At 42.7% G+C, this 16,204-nt stretch overlaps 1 protein-coding gene across 9 annotated transcripts in view; it reads right to left on the reverse strand.

Moving 5' to 3' along the window:
* Positions 1 to 16,204, reverse strand: part of MTR (5-methyltetrahydrofolate-homocysteine methyltransferase) — a 105,045-nt gene that overhangs the window by 26,430 nt on the left and 62,411 nt on the right. For 7 of the 9 annotated variants that reach the window (XM_072755899.1, XM_072755904.1, XM_072755906.1 and 4 more), the window contains 5 exons: positions 11,353 to 11,442; positions 10,088 to 10,240; positions 7,772 to 7,879; positions 6,560 to 6,660; positions 50 to 117 (listed from right to left, as the gene is read on the reverse strand). In XM_072755899.1, the coding sequence (XP_072612000.1) occupies positions 50 to 117; positions 6,560 to 6,660; positions 7,772 to 7,879; positions 10,088 to 10,240; positions 11,353 to 11,442 (520 nt within the window). The remainder of the gene's footprint in view (positions 1 to 49; positions 118 to 6,559; positions 6,661 to 7,771; positions 7,880 to 10,087; positions 10,241 to 11,352; positions 11,443 to 16,204) is intronic. The other 2 variants (XM_072755905.1, XM_072755903.1) reach the window with 1 other exon arrangement.

The raw sequence follows: 16,204 nt of genomic DNA on the forward strand, positions 1-16,204 counted from the left end.
GGGGGTAAGGACATCCAGTGGAATTCCCAGAAGCAAAGGTGCACAGTACCTGCTTTGTGGTCAAGAGCAGCTTTCAGAATCTTATCACAGGGAGTCATGACTCCTAAGTCAATAACTCTGAGGTACAGAAACGAGATGGAAAGGAATTAATGTCTCTCATCAGAGACAAAGGAAAAATGAACATTTTTACTTGGCCACCAAATACTCTTCTAATGTAAACTGGAATCACAGGGACATGCTCACTAAGTATCGACAATCATCACAATCACTTATTAAGTACTTAGCATATTTGCCAGGTGCTATGGTAAGATTTTAAAGCAGCTTTTTAAAAAAGATTTTATTTATTTATTCATGAGATACACAGAGAGAGAGAGAGAGAGAGAGGCAGAGACACAGGCAGAGACACAGGCAGAGGGACAAGCAGGCTCCACGCAGAGAGCCGGACATGGGACTCGATCCTGGGTCTCCAGGATCAGGCCCTGGGCTGAAGGTGGTGCTAAACTGCTCAGCCACCCAGGCTGCCCTTAAAGCAGCTTTATTAATATAATATTCACATAGCCTAAAATTCACCCAAAGTACACAATTCAATCATTTTTGGCATAAGACGTTACTATTTTTTTCAGCTCTGATAAAATATATAAGATATCATCTGCCCTATGAACCAGTAAGTCTCCAGTCCAGTGGCCCTAATTACAGTCACAATGTTGTACAACCATCACCACTATGTATTTTCAATACTCGGCTGTCACCCCAAACGGAAACTCGAATCATTCAGCAACAATTCTCCTTTCTCCCCAGCTCCTACTTTCTATCTCTGTGAATTTGCCTATTCTAGCCCTTTACATAGGTGGAATCATACGTAATTTGTCCCTTGATATCTGGTTTATTCCACTTGGCATATTGGGCACAACACATTTTATCTGTCAATGGACACTGAGGCCATTTCCCCTGTGCTAAGCTTTTTGCATAAACAATCTCATTTAGCCTTCAAAGTAGCTCTAAGATGCCAAGCACCACTACAGGCCCCATTTCACTGAAGAAGGACCCAGAGAAGTTAAGCAACTTGTCTAGTTATGCAACTAATTAGTAGTAGATTTGGGATAAGAAACAGGACTTGACACCAAAACCCATTCTCTTGGCCATTTAGGCCAATAAAAATGCTAGGCAAGTTCACTCAATAAATATATTTGACCAGTAGAGGTTACCTGGAAGCCAATGCAAAGGATAATCAATCAGTTCCTGCACATGGAAAGCTGATGATATGATAGTCTGGTTACTAAGTCACAGGAGAGGGAGACAGAACCTGAGGGAGACAGGGTGAGAGACTCAAAGGAAAAACTAACTCGGGAGTTGGGGGGCTACACACAGGATGGACAGCAGGCAGCGAGCAGAGAATGTGGGGGTCTGCTCTGGGGGAACAGAGTAACAGAGGAGGGGTTCCAACTCACAGAGGAGGCAGCTTTCCCAACTCAGAGAATTCCTGCCCTGGACAGCACTTCACACCCATCGATTGGGTCGATCATTTTTACAACTTAATTTTATCATGAGTATACATCTCATAGCATAAACTTTCACTTCTTTCATAATGTCATTAAAATAGGCAAAATAATTTTAAATTAAAAAAAATCAATGCTTAAGAACCACGATTTGACACAGTTATCATCTGGTAATAGTGGATGTGGGACAGGAAGGAGCTTTGCCTCTTGCTATGTATCTTTTCATGCTGACTTTTTTAGCTTGCTCCTGGGTTACTTAGGAATTTAAAAAAAAACCAAAAAACAAAAAAACTAACACATACAGATGCCTCAGTAAAAGGCAGACAATTCCAAATTGATAGCTGTGTTCAGCGTGTTAGCACTAACCTGGTAGAATGAATGTGCAGGATTTAAAGATGGCAGGTTACAACCACCTTTTTTTGTTTTTTAGCATATTGAAAAAGTCTGGTAATTGGATCTTTTGTTAAACTATTACTAAACGTAGACTGTTACATATAAAACTAAGCAAAATAGTATGCTGCCTTTACTTTTATTACTTATTTAAGTTAAGCAGTATATTGCCTTTAAATCAAGACAAAAAGGCACAATTTCTAAGCTAACTATATCCAACATTGTATGTATTTTAAAAATTCAACTAAAAATCGTCAATATGATAGTTGGGAATCAAGTTGCTCTCATTTCTTTGTCTTGTTTTAAGCAATGTGTCTTTCAGGAACACCTTATGCATGCTTGCTCCACATTGCCCCGTGCAGAGCTTGATGCAGGGCTTGACCCCATGACCCTGAGATCATGACCTGAGCAGAAGTCAAGAGTTGGCCACTCAGCCAGCTGAGCCACCCAGGTGCCCCCTGGGTTTGAGATTTCTTTTTGATATCCAAATGGAGCTTGAAGCATCCCAGGAGGGTGACACCCGAGCCGAATTTTGAAAGAGTAAGTAGGTATTAGCTAGATGAAAGATGAGACAAGCATGGAAGGTGCAGAATGAGGAGCCAGCTGGCCCCATGGAACTTAAGCTGGAGGGGATGGCATGGGTTACAAACCCACCTCCACTGTCCACAGCTGCAGTATGCTTCTCCCTTCCCCTGCATTCGTCCCTCATCTTCACCCCACATCCTGTCTCCCCTACACCTCCATTCCCTACTCCCCTGGGGTTCCCCTAGGTTCTCTGCTTCACCCAGACCTATCTGCCCCATGTCTGCAGACCTTTTCTTACACAATTCTTACATTATGTCATGTAAGATACGAGAAAATAAAAATTAGTGTTATGGGAAAATGCTGATTTTAAATCATCTTTCTTTTTTTTTTTTTTTAATTTATGATAGTCACAGAGAGAGAGAGAGAGAGGCAGAGACACAGGCAGAGGGAGAAGCAGGCTCCATGCACCGGGAGCCCGATGTGGGATTCGATCCCGGGCCCCCAGGATCGCGCCCTGGGCCAAAGGCAGGCGCCAAACCGCTGCGCCACCCAGGGATCCCAAATCATCTTTCTAAATTATGTAGAATCGCTGTGCATGTAAGCATTTCATTTGGGCTTTTAAGTCAGGAAAAAAATGTAAGCTGCGCTAGCTGCTTTAGCAAAGGCATCCAATACTGCCTAAGAATACATCCAATTAAAAAAATACTGTAATAGATAAAGTCCCTCTTACTCTCTGGAAGAATTAAAAAGGAAAAAACCAGAGCCGTGCACCCACTCAGGGTGCGTCATATCTGCTTGTCTTTGGAAATGAACTGAACAAAGACAGCATTTTGTTCCTGATCCTGCAATTCACATGTGCTACCACCAGATGGCAGGACCCTACCGCTCTGCAGTCCCCATGGCCTGTTTCCAACCTGTGGTTAAGCCGTGCTAATAGGGTCTTTTTAAATAAATATTAATGAATTAATTAATTCTGGAAAGTCCCCCTTTCAAATATTACAAGTTCGGCAGAGGAACTTGATATTTTTCCAAAGAAGACATATAAAGAACCAACATGTGTATGAGAAGATGTTCAGCTTCACAAATCATTGGGGACAGGCCAATCCAACCCATAATGAGAGACCACCTTAAATCTGTTAGAATGGCTGTTATTAAGAAGACACCGCAACAAAAGAAAAAAAAAAAAAACACACACACACACACACAAAAAAAAACAAGGTAATTGTGAAAAACTACAATGGCATTAGCTAAAACAACACGTAATAATACTGCAATATGTAAGTGTATCAAATCAATACATTGTATACCTTAAACTTACACAATGTTATACGTCAATTATATTTCAATAAAGCCATAACACACACACACACACACACACACACACACCCAAGGTTGAAAGCCCCTGAATAATTACCAAGTGAGCACGTGTGGTGCACAGGACAAAGTGGATTACTGTGCCCTTGATTTAGTACAGTTGAATAACATTATTCAGTTTGAGAGTATTTCATAGCCATACGTTGCTTGGTTCTTACTCATACTACACAGATTAACAACCACTGGTTAAAATATAACCAGGCCTCGGGGATCCCTGGGTGGCTCAGCGGTTTGGCGGCCCCTGCCTTTGGCACCTGTCGGGCTCCTGGCATGGAGCCTGCTCCTCCCTCTGCCTGTGTCTCTGCCTCTCTCTATGTCTATCATAAATAAATAAATAAATAAATAAATAAATAAATAAATAAATCTTTAAAAATATATATAACCAGGCCTCTGTTATTACCTGTTTTACTAGATCCATATTTTTAAAGTACTAGATATAGAATATCCAATTTTAAAATTTCTGTTGACATATCCTACTCTTTCAATTTGTGAGGTGCTAAACAAATGTTGGGTATTAGTAAACTCTCAGTGGACACATCCCTTAGTTCTATCTAAATTCTCAAACATACACATTCCATTATAACACAGAATCTAATGTGTCATCCCCATGAAAATGTTCTTTGTGTAGACAGGACTATCATCCTTACTCCTCTTTACTTCCTTTTCCTTCACAAAGAAAAAAAGTTCTTACCATTTTATGAGATTTTCCTGCATCAATGACAAAGAACCAGGAACTAGAAAGCTGCATTAGGATTTTGTCCTGAGTGGTTTGCTAGACTCACTCACTAGCTGGGTGGTTCACTCCAGATCCAGCCTAGAGCCCTGACAGTCAGTGAAAGTATACATTTAACTAGGTAAGGTAGATGTTTGGGGCACTTGTCTACTAGTGTATACCATAAAATTATACTGACCAAGGGGCCACATGTTAGGGACCCACAAGATCCAAAAGTGTGTCCAAGTGACAGAAAAAGTTTTGCACATTCACTTCGTTTGTATAAAAGGAATAATTACAGTTTGAGCAGAAGATAGTTCTCCAGTTAGACTTAGGAGCAAAGGTAAGCTGACTTTCAGTGCACAAGACAGAGGATGTGGATGTGCTGGACGCAAGCCTCAAGTCTTATAAGCAGGCTTTCACAGATGCTGACATGCAGCTCTAGTGGCACCCTAGAGAAAGGCCACCATTCTTCTCGGCCTTTCACAATGTCTTTACTGGAGAGAGAAAACATTCCTAGTGTGGCTCTCTTGGCTACTCATCCATTTCTCAAAACAAAATTATGAACACATGACAATAAGGTCTCAAGAACTGCTTTAGGAAGTTTACCTACAAAATGCTTTTTCAACAGTTTCCATCTCATGATGACAGCTGATTCTATACTTGGCCATTTAGCCTTATAGATAGCAAATTCCTTGAAATCTTGAGAAAAGTCAACTAAGCCATTTTGGTGTCACCAGTATAATGTGTGGTATGTGGTAGATAGTCTATGAACATTTACGAGTTGAATTCAATTTTACCTAATGGTAATGAATGTAAACAGAAACCAATGACATTGATTTGAAAAGGGGAGAGAGAGCAGGGATGTCTTGTAGATTCCAGGAAGCAAACATCTTATCCAAATACTTACTCTGTTGTGAAACCTCATTACAACAACCTCCACTGTATCTCCAATATACTTATCGTTTAAAAAATAATAAATACACTCCAAGAACAATATTCCTCATTTCCAGGACTAGAAGAGAGTGCTAAGTGTTTTGACAGTGAGTATGCATCAAGTAGAAGCATCTGTGAAGACAGTCCGGGGCAAAAAGGCATCATCCTGATCCCACACCATCTCCAGCCTTCCTGAGGGCTTCCTGGTTGCATCTTATTGGCCTTGAATGAAGAGATGGTTCACCAAGTTGAGAGTAGGGAGGGACTTGGAGGGTGGTTGTCACAGGGAAGCAAGGGTACACCTGTGAGGGACACAGATGCAGTGTAGCCATGGCTCCTTGCTTCATGGAGAAAACAGCACACTGTAAAGAAGTCCAGGACTCAAAGGGATGGGTGGTTGGACATGGACCAGAGAAGACATTAGTTGTATGAGGCTTCTGATCATAAAGAACATGTTGAAATCTGGGCAAAACATACACTCACTATAGGTCATCAGCTGTCACATGGAAATAACAGTGCTGAATATTCACTATAATAAGACATATCAGCAAGCTATTTCACTTCTATATGCCTTCTGAAATCTAGCTTCATCATTTCCAAGAGGGATGTGTGGTCTTGTTGTAAGCAGAGGAAAGAGAGAATTGTACAGTCAAAGCCTCCTTTTAAAACCCCATTTAGCCGAAGTCTTATGAGAGCTCAGTTACAAAACATGGCAGTTTACTGGGAAGAAAAAGAGAATATGCTCCACACCACAGGCAGGAGCCCAATGTTCTAGTTATCAGAGCTGTGGCCCAAGGTCAATTCTCAAGAAGCTTTTTAATTGTTCTGATGCTACTGGAATAGTTTTGATATTGCTCTTTCTGTCCTTACCAAACAGATCACACAGATTAATTACTAACTTCCTTGATTTGAAAAGTTGTGTTCAATGCAGAAAATGTAAAAACAAAACAAAACAAAAAAAACACACACACACACACACACACACACACAAAGTCAGGAAACAAATTAAAAATAACCTACAATATCCAAGGCCATACCCTACCTCTCCTAACCAATAAGGAATCATCCTGTTGAGGCTTGTATTTTTAAATAAGAAAGTGGTTGAAAGAGATGGGTCTTGACTTACCTGAAATTATTGCAGCCAAGGACAACACCAACTATGTTCTTGCCTATATCGTGCACATCACCTTTCACAGTGGCCAGCACAATGGTGCCCTGGTATGGGTCCTGGAGAGTAAGTCAAGCAGCTGAGCATTGCTTTGGTCACTTAGAGCAAATCACCTAATTCTCGGGAGCCAGACATGGGTCAGCACAGAAAGCACTTCCATATAACTAAGACAACTCACAAACAGACCCAGAACCCACGTCATGTACTCTGCAAGTAGAAAGCTGTAAGCTCGAGCAGTTTGAAGGAGGCCTGGCTAGTTGGTTAGCTCAGGGAGTTTCAACCAGGGGTTTCATCAAAATAGTCCCATAGCTGAAGAACTTATCCTTAACTCCAAAAACACTGTCTGACAAATTTTTACTGTGAGCAGTGAGAGGAGAGAAGAAGCGGAAGGAGAAGCTGGTGCGTGCATACCTCCCATCAGGATCTGAGCCATCATCTCAACAGCCCAGTGCAGGGGCATTTAATTATATTTTGTTTTTTCAATACCATTGTTCTATGCGCTGTCAGCACCCCTTCCCCCAAGTAAATAAATTAATTAATTGATTAATTAACTTTTAAAAAGAAAAAGATAAAAGAAAAGAAAAAAGCATGCCAGGCAAGTGGGATTCTATGTCTGTTGGAGCCATTCACAAACTCGTATCAGTATAAGAATTCAGAATTCTACAGGCCAAAGCTGGCTGAGCTCCACCAGGAACAAAACAAGGTCAAAGCGTAATGACTGACTCTGGCAGTATAGCTAACAGGAATTAAATTGGATCCAGAGGCAGTGCCAAGGACATTACCAGTATACAGAAAAGAGTCAGGGAAGTGGTGTTCCAAAGCCAAACATCACTCAATTACTCAAGGCTAGGGACTGAACTCTAGGGCTAGTGTGTAGCATGGTATTTTGCACTTAGTAAGAGCTCTGTAAATGGTCAGTAGATGAATGAACGAGCTGGTTTTGATCTGAAATCGTAGGCTCTGTCTGAAAAACTACGTTCATATTAAAAATTCATAAAGCTACAACTTGATGGAAAAATCCCAGGGTATTTGGATACTTGATAAAAGAGATCATTGCTCTATTTTATCTTCAATGACAAGATTGCCAAGCCTCATGGTGCCTACCCCTCCTAATAAGTCTTTGAGGCCAGTAACTCATAGGGCCCAGAAGCCTAGGACAAAATGACTTGCCTCTTCTTCCATTGTGCCAGCATGCATCTTATTTTTTTCTCTTTCTTCTTCCATGAAAGGAATAAGGTGGCCAACAGCCTTCTTCATGACTCGAGCTGATTTTATAACCTAGGAAAGACACACAGAGTCAGGTATCTACTTGATCTTGGATGGTTGTCAATGCCCACTTGTGAAGTTTAGCACAAATTAAGAATGCAAGCTTTGACCTCAGATCAGCCACCCTGGAATCCACTTTTGACAGCAAACAAAACAAAGAACAAGTTCCTTGTGGGGAAAGACAGTGAATGAGGTATAGTGGAAGGAAAATGAGTCTAGGAACTGCATGTTGTGATTTCTGTGTTCTGAAGTATCATCTACATGATACTTTTTCTCAGCCTAGAAGGCCATCTATCATTTCTCCAAGTTCTAGGCATCCTCTTCCACTAGGAGTCCTTCTCAGCCTCCTCTTCTCAATCTACTTTTTTTTTTTTTAACATTTTTATTTAAGGGGAACCCTCTTGCACTGCCAGTGGGAATGCAAACTAGTACAGCCACTCAAGTGTGGAGGTTCCTCAAGAAGTTAAAAATAGAGCTACCCTATGACCCAGCAATTGCACTACTGAGTATTTACCCCCAAAGAAACAAATGCAATGAAATGCCAGGACACCTGCATCCCAACATTCACAGCAGCAATGTCCATAATAGTCAAACTGTGGAAGGAGCCTCAATGTCCTTCGACAGATGAATGGATAAAGAAGATGTGGTCTGTATATACAATGGAATATTCCTCAGCCATCAGAAAGGATGAATACCCATTTGCTTCAACGTGGATAGAACTGGAGGGTATTATGCTAAGTGAAAGAAGTCAATTGGAGAAAAGCAATCATCATATGGTTTCACTCATACGTAGAATATAAGAAATAGTGAAGCGATTATAAGGGAAAAGAGAGGAACTGAGTGGGAAAAATTAGAAAGGGAGACAAACCATGAGAGATTCCTGACTCTGGGAAACAAACAAAGGGTTGTAGAAGGGGAGGTTGGCGGGGGATTGGGGCGACTGGGTGACAGGCACTGAGGAGGGCACTTGATGGGATGAGCACTGAGTGTTATACTATATGTTGGCAAATTGAATTTAAATAAAATAAAATTATAAAGATTTTTATTTATTTATGAGAGAGAGAGAGAGAGAGGCAGAGGCACAGGCAGAGGGAGAGGCAGGCTCCCTGTGGGGAGCCTGATGTGGGACTCGATCCCAGGACCCCAGGATCATGACCTGAGCCAAAGGCAGACACTCAACCACTGAGCCACCCAGGTGCCCCTCTTGATCCACTTCTTGTTTGTTTGTTTTTTCATAAAGGAATTTACTTTTGTTTTTTTATTATTTATTTATGAGAAACAGAGAGACAGAGAGAGAGAAAGAGAGAGGCGGAGACACAGGCAAAGGGAGAAGCAGGCTCCATGCAGGGAGCCTGATGTGGGACTCAATCCCTGGACTCCAGGATCATGCCCTGGGCTAAAGGTGGTGCTAAACCACTGGGCCACCCAGGGATCCCCTCTTGATCCACTTCTAATGAAGGCTTGTGCTTAAGCAAAAATAGAGCCTTTTACAAAATTCATCAATAAATGCTAAAATTCACAACTGGAAGTCCAGTGGGAAACAGGATATTTGTGCTGCCTCCAAGTTTCTCCTTATAAGTAAATACATGGCACGGAAACCTAGTAGACATCATAACCAAGTGATCAAAGTCCACAGAACCAGCAATGAGATACAGCAGCATTACGAGCCTCCTGATATGACCCACTGGGGATGGCACAGCCTCACTCTCACTCTTAGTCTTGCCAAAAATGAGCAAACATCAGACAAACTCAAACCAAGGGATGGTCTACATAACAGGCACACTACTGAGGAAGGCAGGATAAAAGCAACATGGGATCCTGGGATAAAAAGAAAACAGGGGTACCTGGGTGGCTCAGGGGTTATGCGTCTGCCTTTGGCTCAGGTCGTGATCCTGGGGTCCTGGGATTGAGTCCTGTGTCAGGCTCCCCACAGAGAGCTTGCTTCTTCCTCTGCCTATGTCTCTGCCTCTCTCTGTGTGTCTCTCATGAATAAATAAATAAAATCTTATTTAAAAAAAAGAAAAAAGAAAAAAGATGGTCCTTCCAGACACTCCTCCTAAATACATTTAGAGAAAGAATGACCTAATCTCACTGTCTATGAGCTCTTACCAAAAGCAACACTTAAGAAATATACCTTAAGTTACTATTTATTAAAATACAAAGTCTTTTTCTTTTGGTTGTTAAAACTGCACCCAACACCCAACCTGATCTTTTGCCAACCTGAGGCAGAAACATTTTTCCAGCTCCAAAAAGGTCACCAACAACTTTCATGCCATTCATCAGAGGCCCTTCAATGATATTCAGAGGCCGGGGATATTTTTCCTGGTTTAACCTGGCTTCCTCAGTGTCCTCAATAATATGTTTTTCAATACCCTAGTAAAAAAAAGGTTAGGGAAAAAGAGTCACATTAACGACTGACTTAAGTCCAAATAGCCAATAAAGAATGAATCATGAAAATGCTTAAGAGTATAGGTTTTAGATTCAGATTGCATGGGTTCAAATCCTAGCTTCTATCACTAATCTAAGCAATTTATCAAGTCTCAGTTTCCTAAATTAAAATGTCACATAGTACCTGCCTCAGGTGGTTATTGTGAGGATTGAATGAAATACCCTATGTAAAGTGCCTAGTTGGCTGTAGTAATATAACATAAGCACTCCATAAAAGTACTCAGTAAAAGTGAGTTACCAGTGACAGAAGGAATGCTAGCAGTAAGTAAAGTTCAAATTCATCATAATATACGCTTTGCATCCTAGGGGTTTCACAGAGTATATGTTACTAAAGATATATGTGCAATCAGCATGTTTTGTTACTGTAAAGTACACTTTAGGGCTGTGGGAAGAATGACAATGGGCAGGACCCTTAAGTGAAGTTCAAATCCATGAAGCCTCTGAGGACTTTTCCAGCATTCAATGACCAAGCCCTAATCCTCCATGTCCCCAGTTCACCAACCCTTGGATGTGGCTGGCTGATTCCATAACTTCAAATATGTGAATCTCAAAAGTTTCAAGAAGTTAAATGTGAAATTTGAGAGCCAAAAAAAAAAAAAAATCCTCTAAAATTCTCAGACAACAAATGAGGACACTGAAGCTACGAGATTATGTTGCCTAAAATTCCAATTGTCAGCAGAAGAACCAGGACTTGTTTGTTGATCAAAAGACAGCAACTTGGTCTAGGAGAGCATTTCTCAACCTTGGCACCATGGACACATTGGGCTGAATAATTTTCATGTGGGGCCGATCCCGTGAATTATATACAGGATGTTCACAGCATTCCTGTCCACTGGATGCCAGGAACACCTCCCACCCCCTATCGTGACAACTGAAAGTATCTCTAGCCACTGCCAATGGTGCTGGAGGTGGGGTGGGGGCCAGGGGCACATTCACTCAGGGGTGCTCTAGGGAATCACCCCTCTAGCACAACACAAGGCAAGCACGAGGTGCCTCCAGACCTCCGGTTCACCTCCCTCAGCACTCCCACCACTCACCTTCACGAGGGCGTACTCAAGGCGCTCTTCAATGGGGCCATTCCTCCACTCATCAGTCTGGATGACTTTCTTCCCTCCTTTGCCATGAGTCTGAGTTGAAATTAGGATAGACAGATAGGTACAATGGGCCCTTATTGAACTACATAGCAGCAAAAAGCTATGCCTTACTTTTCTTGTATACTGCCAGTACCTAGTTGAATATGCAGCATGAATTAAGATCTTAACAAATATTTGCAGGAAGGAGAGACAAGGAGAGGTCTAGGTCTTTCAGGATTTGACCGTGTAGCAGAAGGACACAGCAAGGTCCTGTTCTTCCTTTTCTAGAAGAAAACAACTTCATGGGGATGCCTGGGTGGCTCAGTGGTTGAGCATCTGCCTTTGGCTCAAGGCATGATCCCAGGGTCCTGGGATAGAGTCCTGCATCAGGCCCTGCAGGGAGCCTGCTTCTCCCTCTGCTTATGTCTCTTTCTCTCTGTGTCTCTCATGAATAAATAAATAAAATCTTAAAAAAAAAAATAACAACTTCAAAGGATTTTCAGGGCAGTTAGAGACGCTATTCCCTACATGTGATGGGCCTCCAGAGCCTTCCACAAGGAGCATCATTACCCACAGAGAGAGGCTGTGGAGGTGCTGAGTCAGACAGCATCTGGGATGTGGATATGCCAAGAGCCACAAGACATAGCCTATGCTCTCGAGGACGTCGCCACATCCTAAGGGAGGTGGAGGGGCAAGCCACCAGAGAAAGCACATGCCAGGCGCGAAACATACTAGTGGATGGTCAGACCACTATGTGATACAAACTAGACCGGGAATGTGAGGAACGAGTCATCATCACAAACCAGGATGGAGAAAGATCTTATCTGCTTTCTCCACGTAAACTGGTGGCATCACTCACCCAAAGCAAAAACCTAAGTAGCATTCTGAAATACTCATTTATTCCTCTTATTCGGTCACTCACCGAGTCCTAGTGACTACAGTGCGGCAGAATTTCTCCCTGCCCCGTTTCCACACTTTCCAAGCCACTGCCTATCTCTACAGCCCAAAATCACCCCGGTCTCCAGTGCACCTTCTGTAGCCAGAGAGACCTTCTCCAGCTGCAAATCTGAGCAATCCACCCCCATAGGAAAAAATTCCTAAGTATCCTATTCCTCTCAGGACACATTGCCTCTCTTTTCTGAGGCTGCTCTCCGTGCCATGCAAGGCGCCAACCCAAGCCCTCTCTGGAGCTCCATCTTCTGCCAAGCCAAGCAAGTTCAGTATCCCATGCATTTCAGCCCCTTGCACCCTCCACATCCCTTCACCTGACATCCACTTACTCAGCACCGGCTCCAGTGCCAGCCCCCATCTAGATGGCAAATGTCCCTGTCCTGGCAGGGACCACCGCCCAGCACTCCAGGCTGGCTAACTCCCACTTAGCTTTGAGGTCTTCCCTGACCTGAGCCTTCTGGGAAGCCTTCCCCAACCACCTCTACTTCTGGGTTCTGCATTCTCACAGCATCCTGCACCTGCCCTATCCCAGCGTGGAGTGTTCTAGGTCACAACTGCCTCCAGTATTTCTGTATGTCTCATCCAACTGTAGGCTCCATGGGGACACATCTCTCTTACTGCTTAGATCCTCTATGGTCAGTGAAGTGCACAGCACAGAACAAGAGTTCAGTAAATATTAGCTGAGTGATTTAATGCTGAACAAAGCCAGATTTTCCGGAGCAATGTTTCGGCAGGATAAGAGAGGCCAAATCAGAGAGCACCAGAAATCCATGCTATCCAGTTTGGATTTAACCTTCCAGGCAGTTGTGGGGTCCGAGGAGTGCAGGACAAAATTCAAAGTTCTGAAGCTTCAGAATAATAAAGTAATATTTTTAAGAGCACCCTAGAAGGGGGAGGAGATTTTAACAGTCCACGATAAAGGCCTGGACTACAGTGGTGGTAACAAGGAGGAAAGAAAATCCAAGCATAAAGACATTAAGTGACAAGCAATGTGTTAGAAGAGAGAGAAGGCTGGGAGAACCCCCAGAACTGCATGGCTGGGGTGCTAATGGCAATACTGAGGACGCAAGGGCTTCCTTCCCTATCAGGAAAACTAAAGATGGTGAATTTAAAAGGATGATTTGCAGCATTGTTGCCAGTAGCCAGGCACGGAGGCAGCCTAAACGTCCGTTGATGGCTGAACAAATACAGAAAACATGGTATAATACTATCTGACCATAGAGAAGGAAAAAAAAAAAAAAAACTAGAGCTGCATGGCCCTGCAAAAAGAAAACAAGAAAGAGGAAAAGAGACAAGAAAGAGGAGAGGAGAGGAGAGGAGAGGAGAGGAGAGGAGAGGAGAGGAGAGGAGAGGAGGAGAGGATTCTTCTGAAGCTCACATTCCTCTCACTCAGTACTTGTGACGCACCACTTGCCCTATAAGCCACAGCATCAGGCCATTTCTACCCGTGGGACAGAGTCTGAGGAGTACAAACAGGGCAAAAGGATCTGGTGTGTTCACAGAAAGATCCCCCAGTATGCAGGGCCTCTGGGGCATGGAGGGGTCAACATTTATGGGATGATGAACAGTGGCCAACAAGGATCCAGGGAAGGTCAACAAAGATTTTTCCAAAGCATAAAAACTATCCCATCTGATGACCCTGTTTCAGAAAATCAATACTTAAAAGGTACATTTTAAAGCAACTATTTTAGGAGTACAACCTTGCATGCTGAGCCCACCTTGCTTTCCAACTAGTCATTCGACAGAAGATTCTCCACGATTTAAGTACAAAATGCTGCAGAGGGGAGACCACACACCAGACACACTGTGGACGCTCACTGAGCACAAAGTCACCAAGCAAACCAACCAGCTACCTGTCCTATGCAGCTGTCTATCCTTGTCTCTGTATCTACTGCTCTGGAGTATCTTCCTGCTCAGGGGGTCCTCCTGGTGACCTGTGCTTTGTTCCTGGCACACAGAAAAGTTGGACAGGCATCATGGGGAGTATGGTGCTTGGAAGAAAAGGCAAACAAGACTGTGACCTCCAGGGGCAATGAGGAAGATGAAGGCTAGACAAATGATCAAATAACTTTTTTCCCAGAAAAGCATCAAGAGTATTCTCACAACCCACGGTCATTCAGGGGCCACTGTATTGACAGCAGAGATCCTTCCAGTCCAAATGAGGGAGGCATGGAGAGAGAGGGAGGGAGGGAAGAACTCTATGGAAATCATATGGTACCATGACACCTGGAACTTTTCATTACCAAAACTAATTTACTTACCACAAGTCAGCCTGTGCCAAGCTAAAATAATTATTTTTTGATAAACCTGTTAACTCCCCCAAAGTGGGATTAGAGAGCTTAGAAAGATCAGAGAAAACTCTTTCCAGCTTTTCAATAATGTATCACACTGGAACCTGGGTGCAGACTTCATCATTTAATAACAAAAAGAGATCATTCCCTTATAAAGAAAAAAAAACAACCCCTCAGCCTTTATTTACCTCTTAATAGCACTGCTTTTTACGTTCCATTTGCACTTGGTACATCCTGAGAAATTGCTACCAAGCTGGCAACTACTGGAACTTATTAAAGTATACCTGTTTTGGTTATTAATTCCCTTAATGGTAACAGAAGTCACCTTTGAACGTAGACAGCCTACTTGACAGAGGGGTCAGTGGCTTGTAATTAGTCCCTGTGGTTACATTAAGAGGGAAGAAATTTCTGGTAATAATGGACTGTTAAGCTCTAGAGATGGCTATTAAGATCTCCCTCAGTGTGGCTGTGCCCCAGGGGCAAAACTTCTTGACATCCCAGCATGACACACAGAAACAAAAACTTGTACACAAATGCTAAAAGTGAACTGACCCAAGAGGATGACTGACATAAAATACACAGTCAATAAAACCTTATGTGAGAATAGTCTGACAAATAAGGAGCTTGAACTTTTCTATGTGAGAGAGGGGAGGAAACAACAACACAGCACATTATATGGGTTAAGAACTCTCTATAATGACTTCATGCTTATAGAAGCTGCCACGCCCCTCTTGGCCTTCAACAGAACCCATGTGAGTTATGATTCTACTCAACAGAAGACAGGCAAGGAAGAAACCGGGTAGTGTTCCACACTCAGCGGCCATGCACTCTGTCTAGATGAGCAGAAAAAGCCCTGGAGAGAGAGAGAGAAGTCTAGAGGCTGTTTTGTATTCAGTGAGCCCCAAGAGACAGAAAACGATTACATTTGCAATAGTCAATCCCCAACACATTCTGTCCTAGGTCCACAAGAGAAATCAGAAATATTTTTTTAAAGATTTATTTATTTATTTATGATAGACATAGAGAGAGAGAGAGAGAGAGAGAGAGAGAGAGAGGCAGAGACACAGAAGGAGGGAGAAGCAGGCTCCATGCCAGGAGCATGGAGTCCCGGGACTCCAGGATCGCGCCCTGGGCCAAAGGCAGGCGCTAAACCGCTGAGCCACCCAGGGATCCCAGAAATCAGAAATATTTTTAAGGAACTGGAGGGGAGGGTCCTTTGCTCACCACACAGTCTGAACCCCACCAGCTCTGCTGAGGCTATGGTAATTTCAGAAATTTAAATCTCGTCACCCTTAATAAAGCTAATTAATCCTAAACCATCCTAGCCTTCTTCCAGAACACTCTAGTACTCACGCTACAATGGAGCAGGAGAAGTTGACAGTTCTGCTGGAGTTATAATCAGATTGTAACACAGAAAACATTAACAAAGGGACAACATCCTTGGAAGTGTTCTACCACTTTGCCAACATGCTTTGTGAGAAATATGTCTTCCTTTGCCATGGCTCTTTGCAAAAAATCAAAAAGGTTTTTTTGAGGTAAAGATTTCACATTTCCTTAAACAATTTTAGGAAGCA

This window comes from Vulpes vulpes, chromosome 4, assembly GCF_048418805.1.
Source record: "Vulpes vulpes isolate BD-2025 chromosome 4, VulVul3, whole genome shotgun sequence".
NCBI lineage: Eukaryota > Metazoa > Chordata > Mammalia > Carnivora > Canidae > Vulpes > Vulpes vulpes.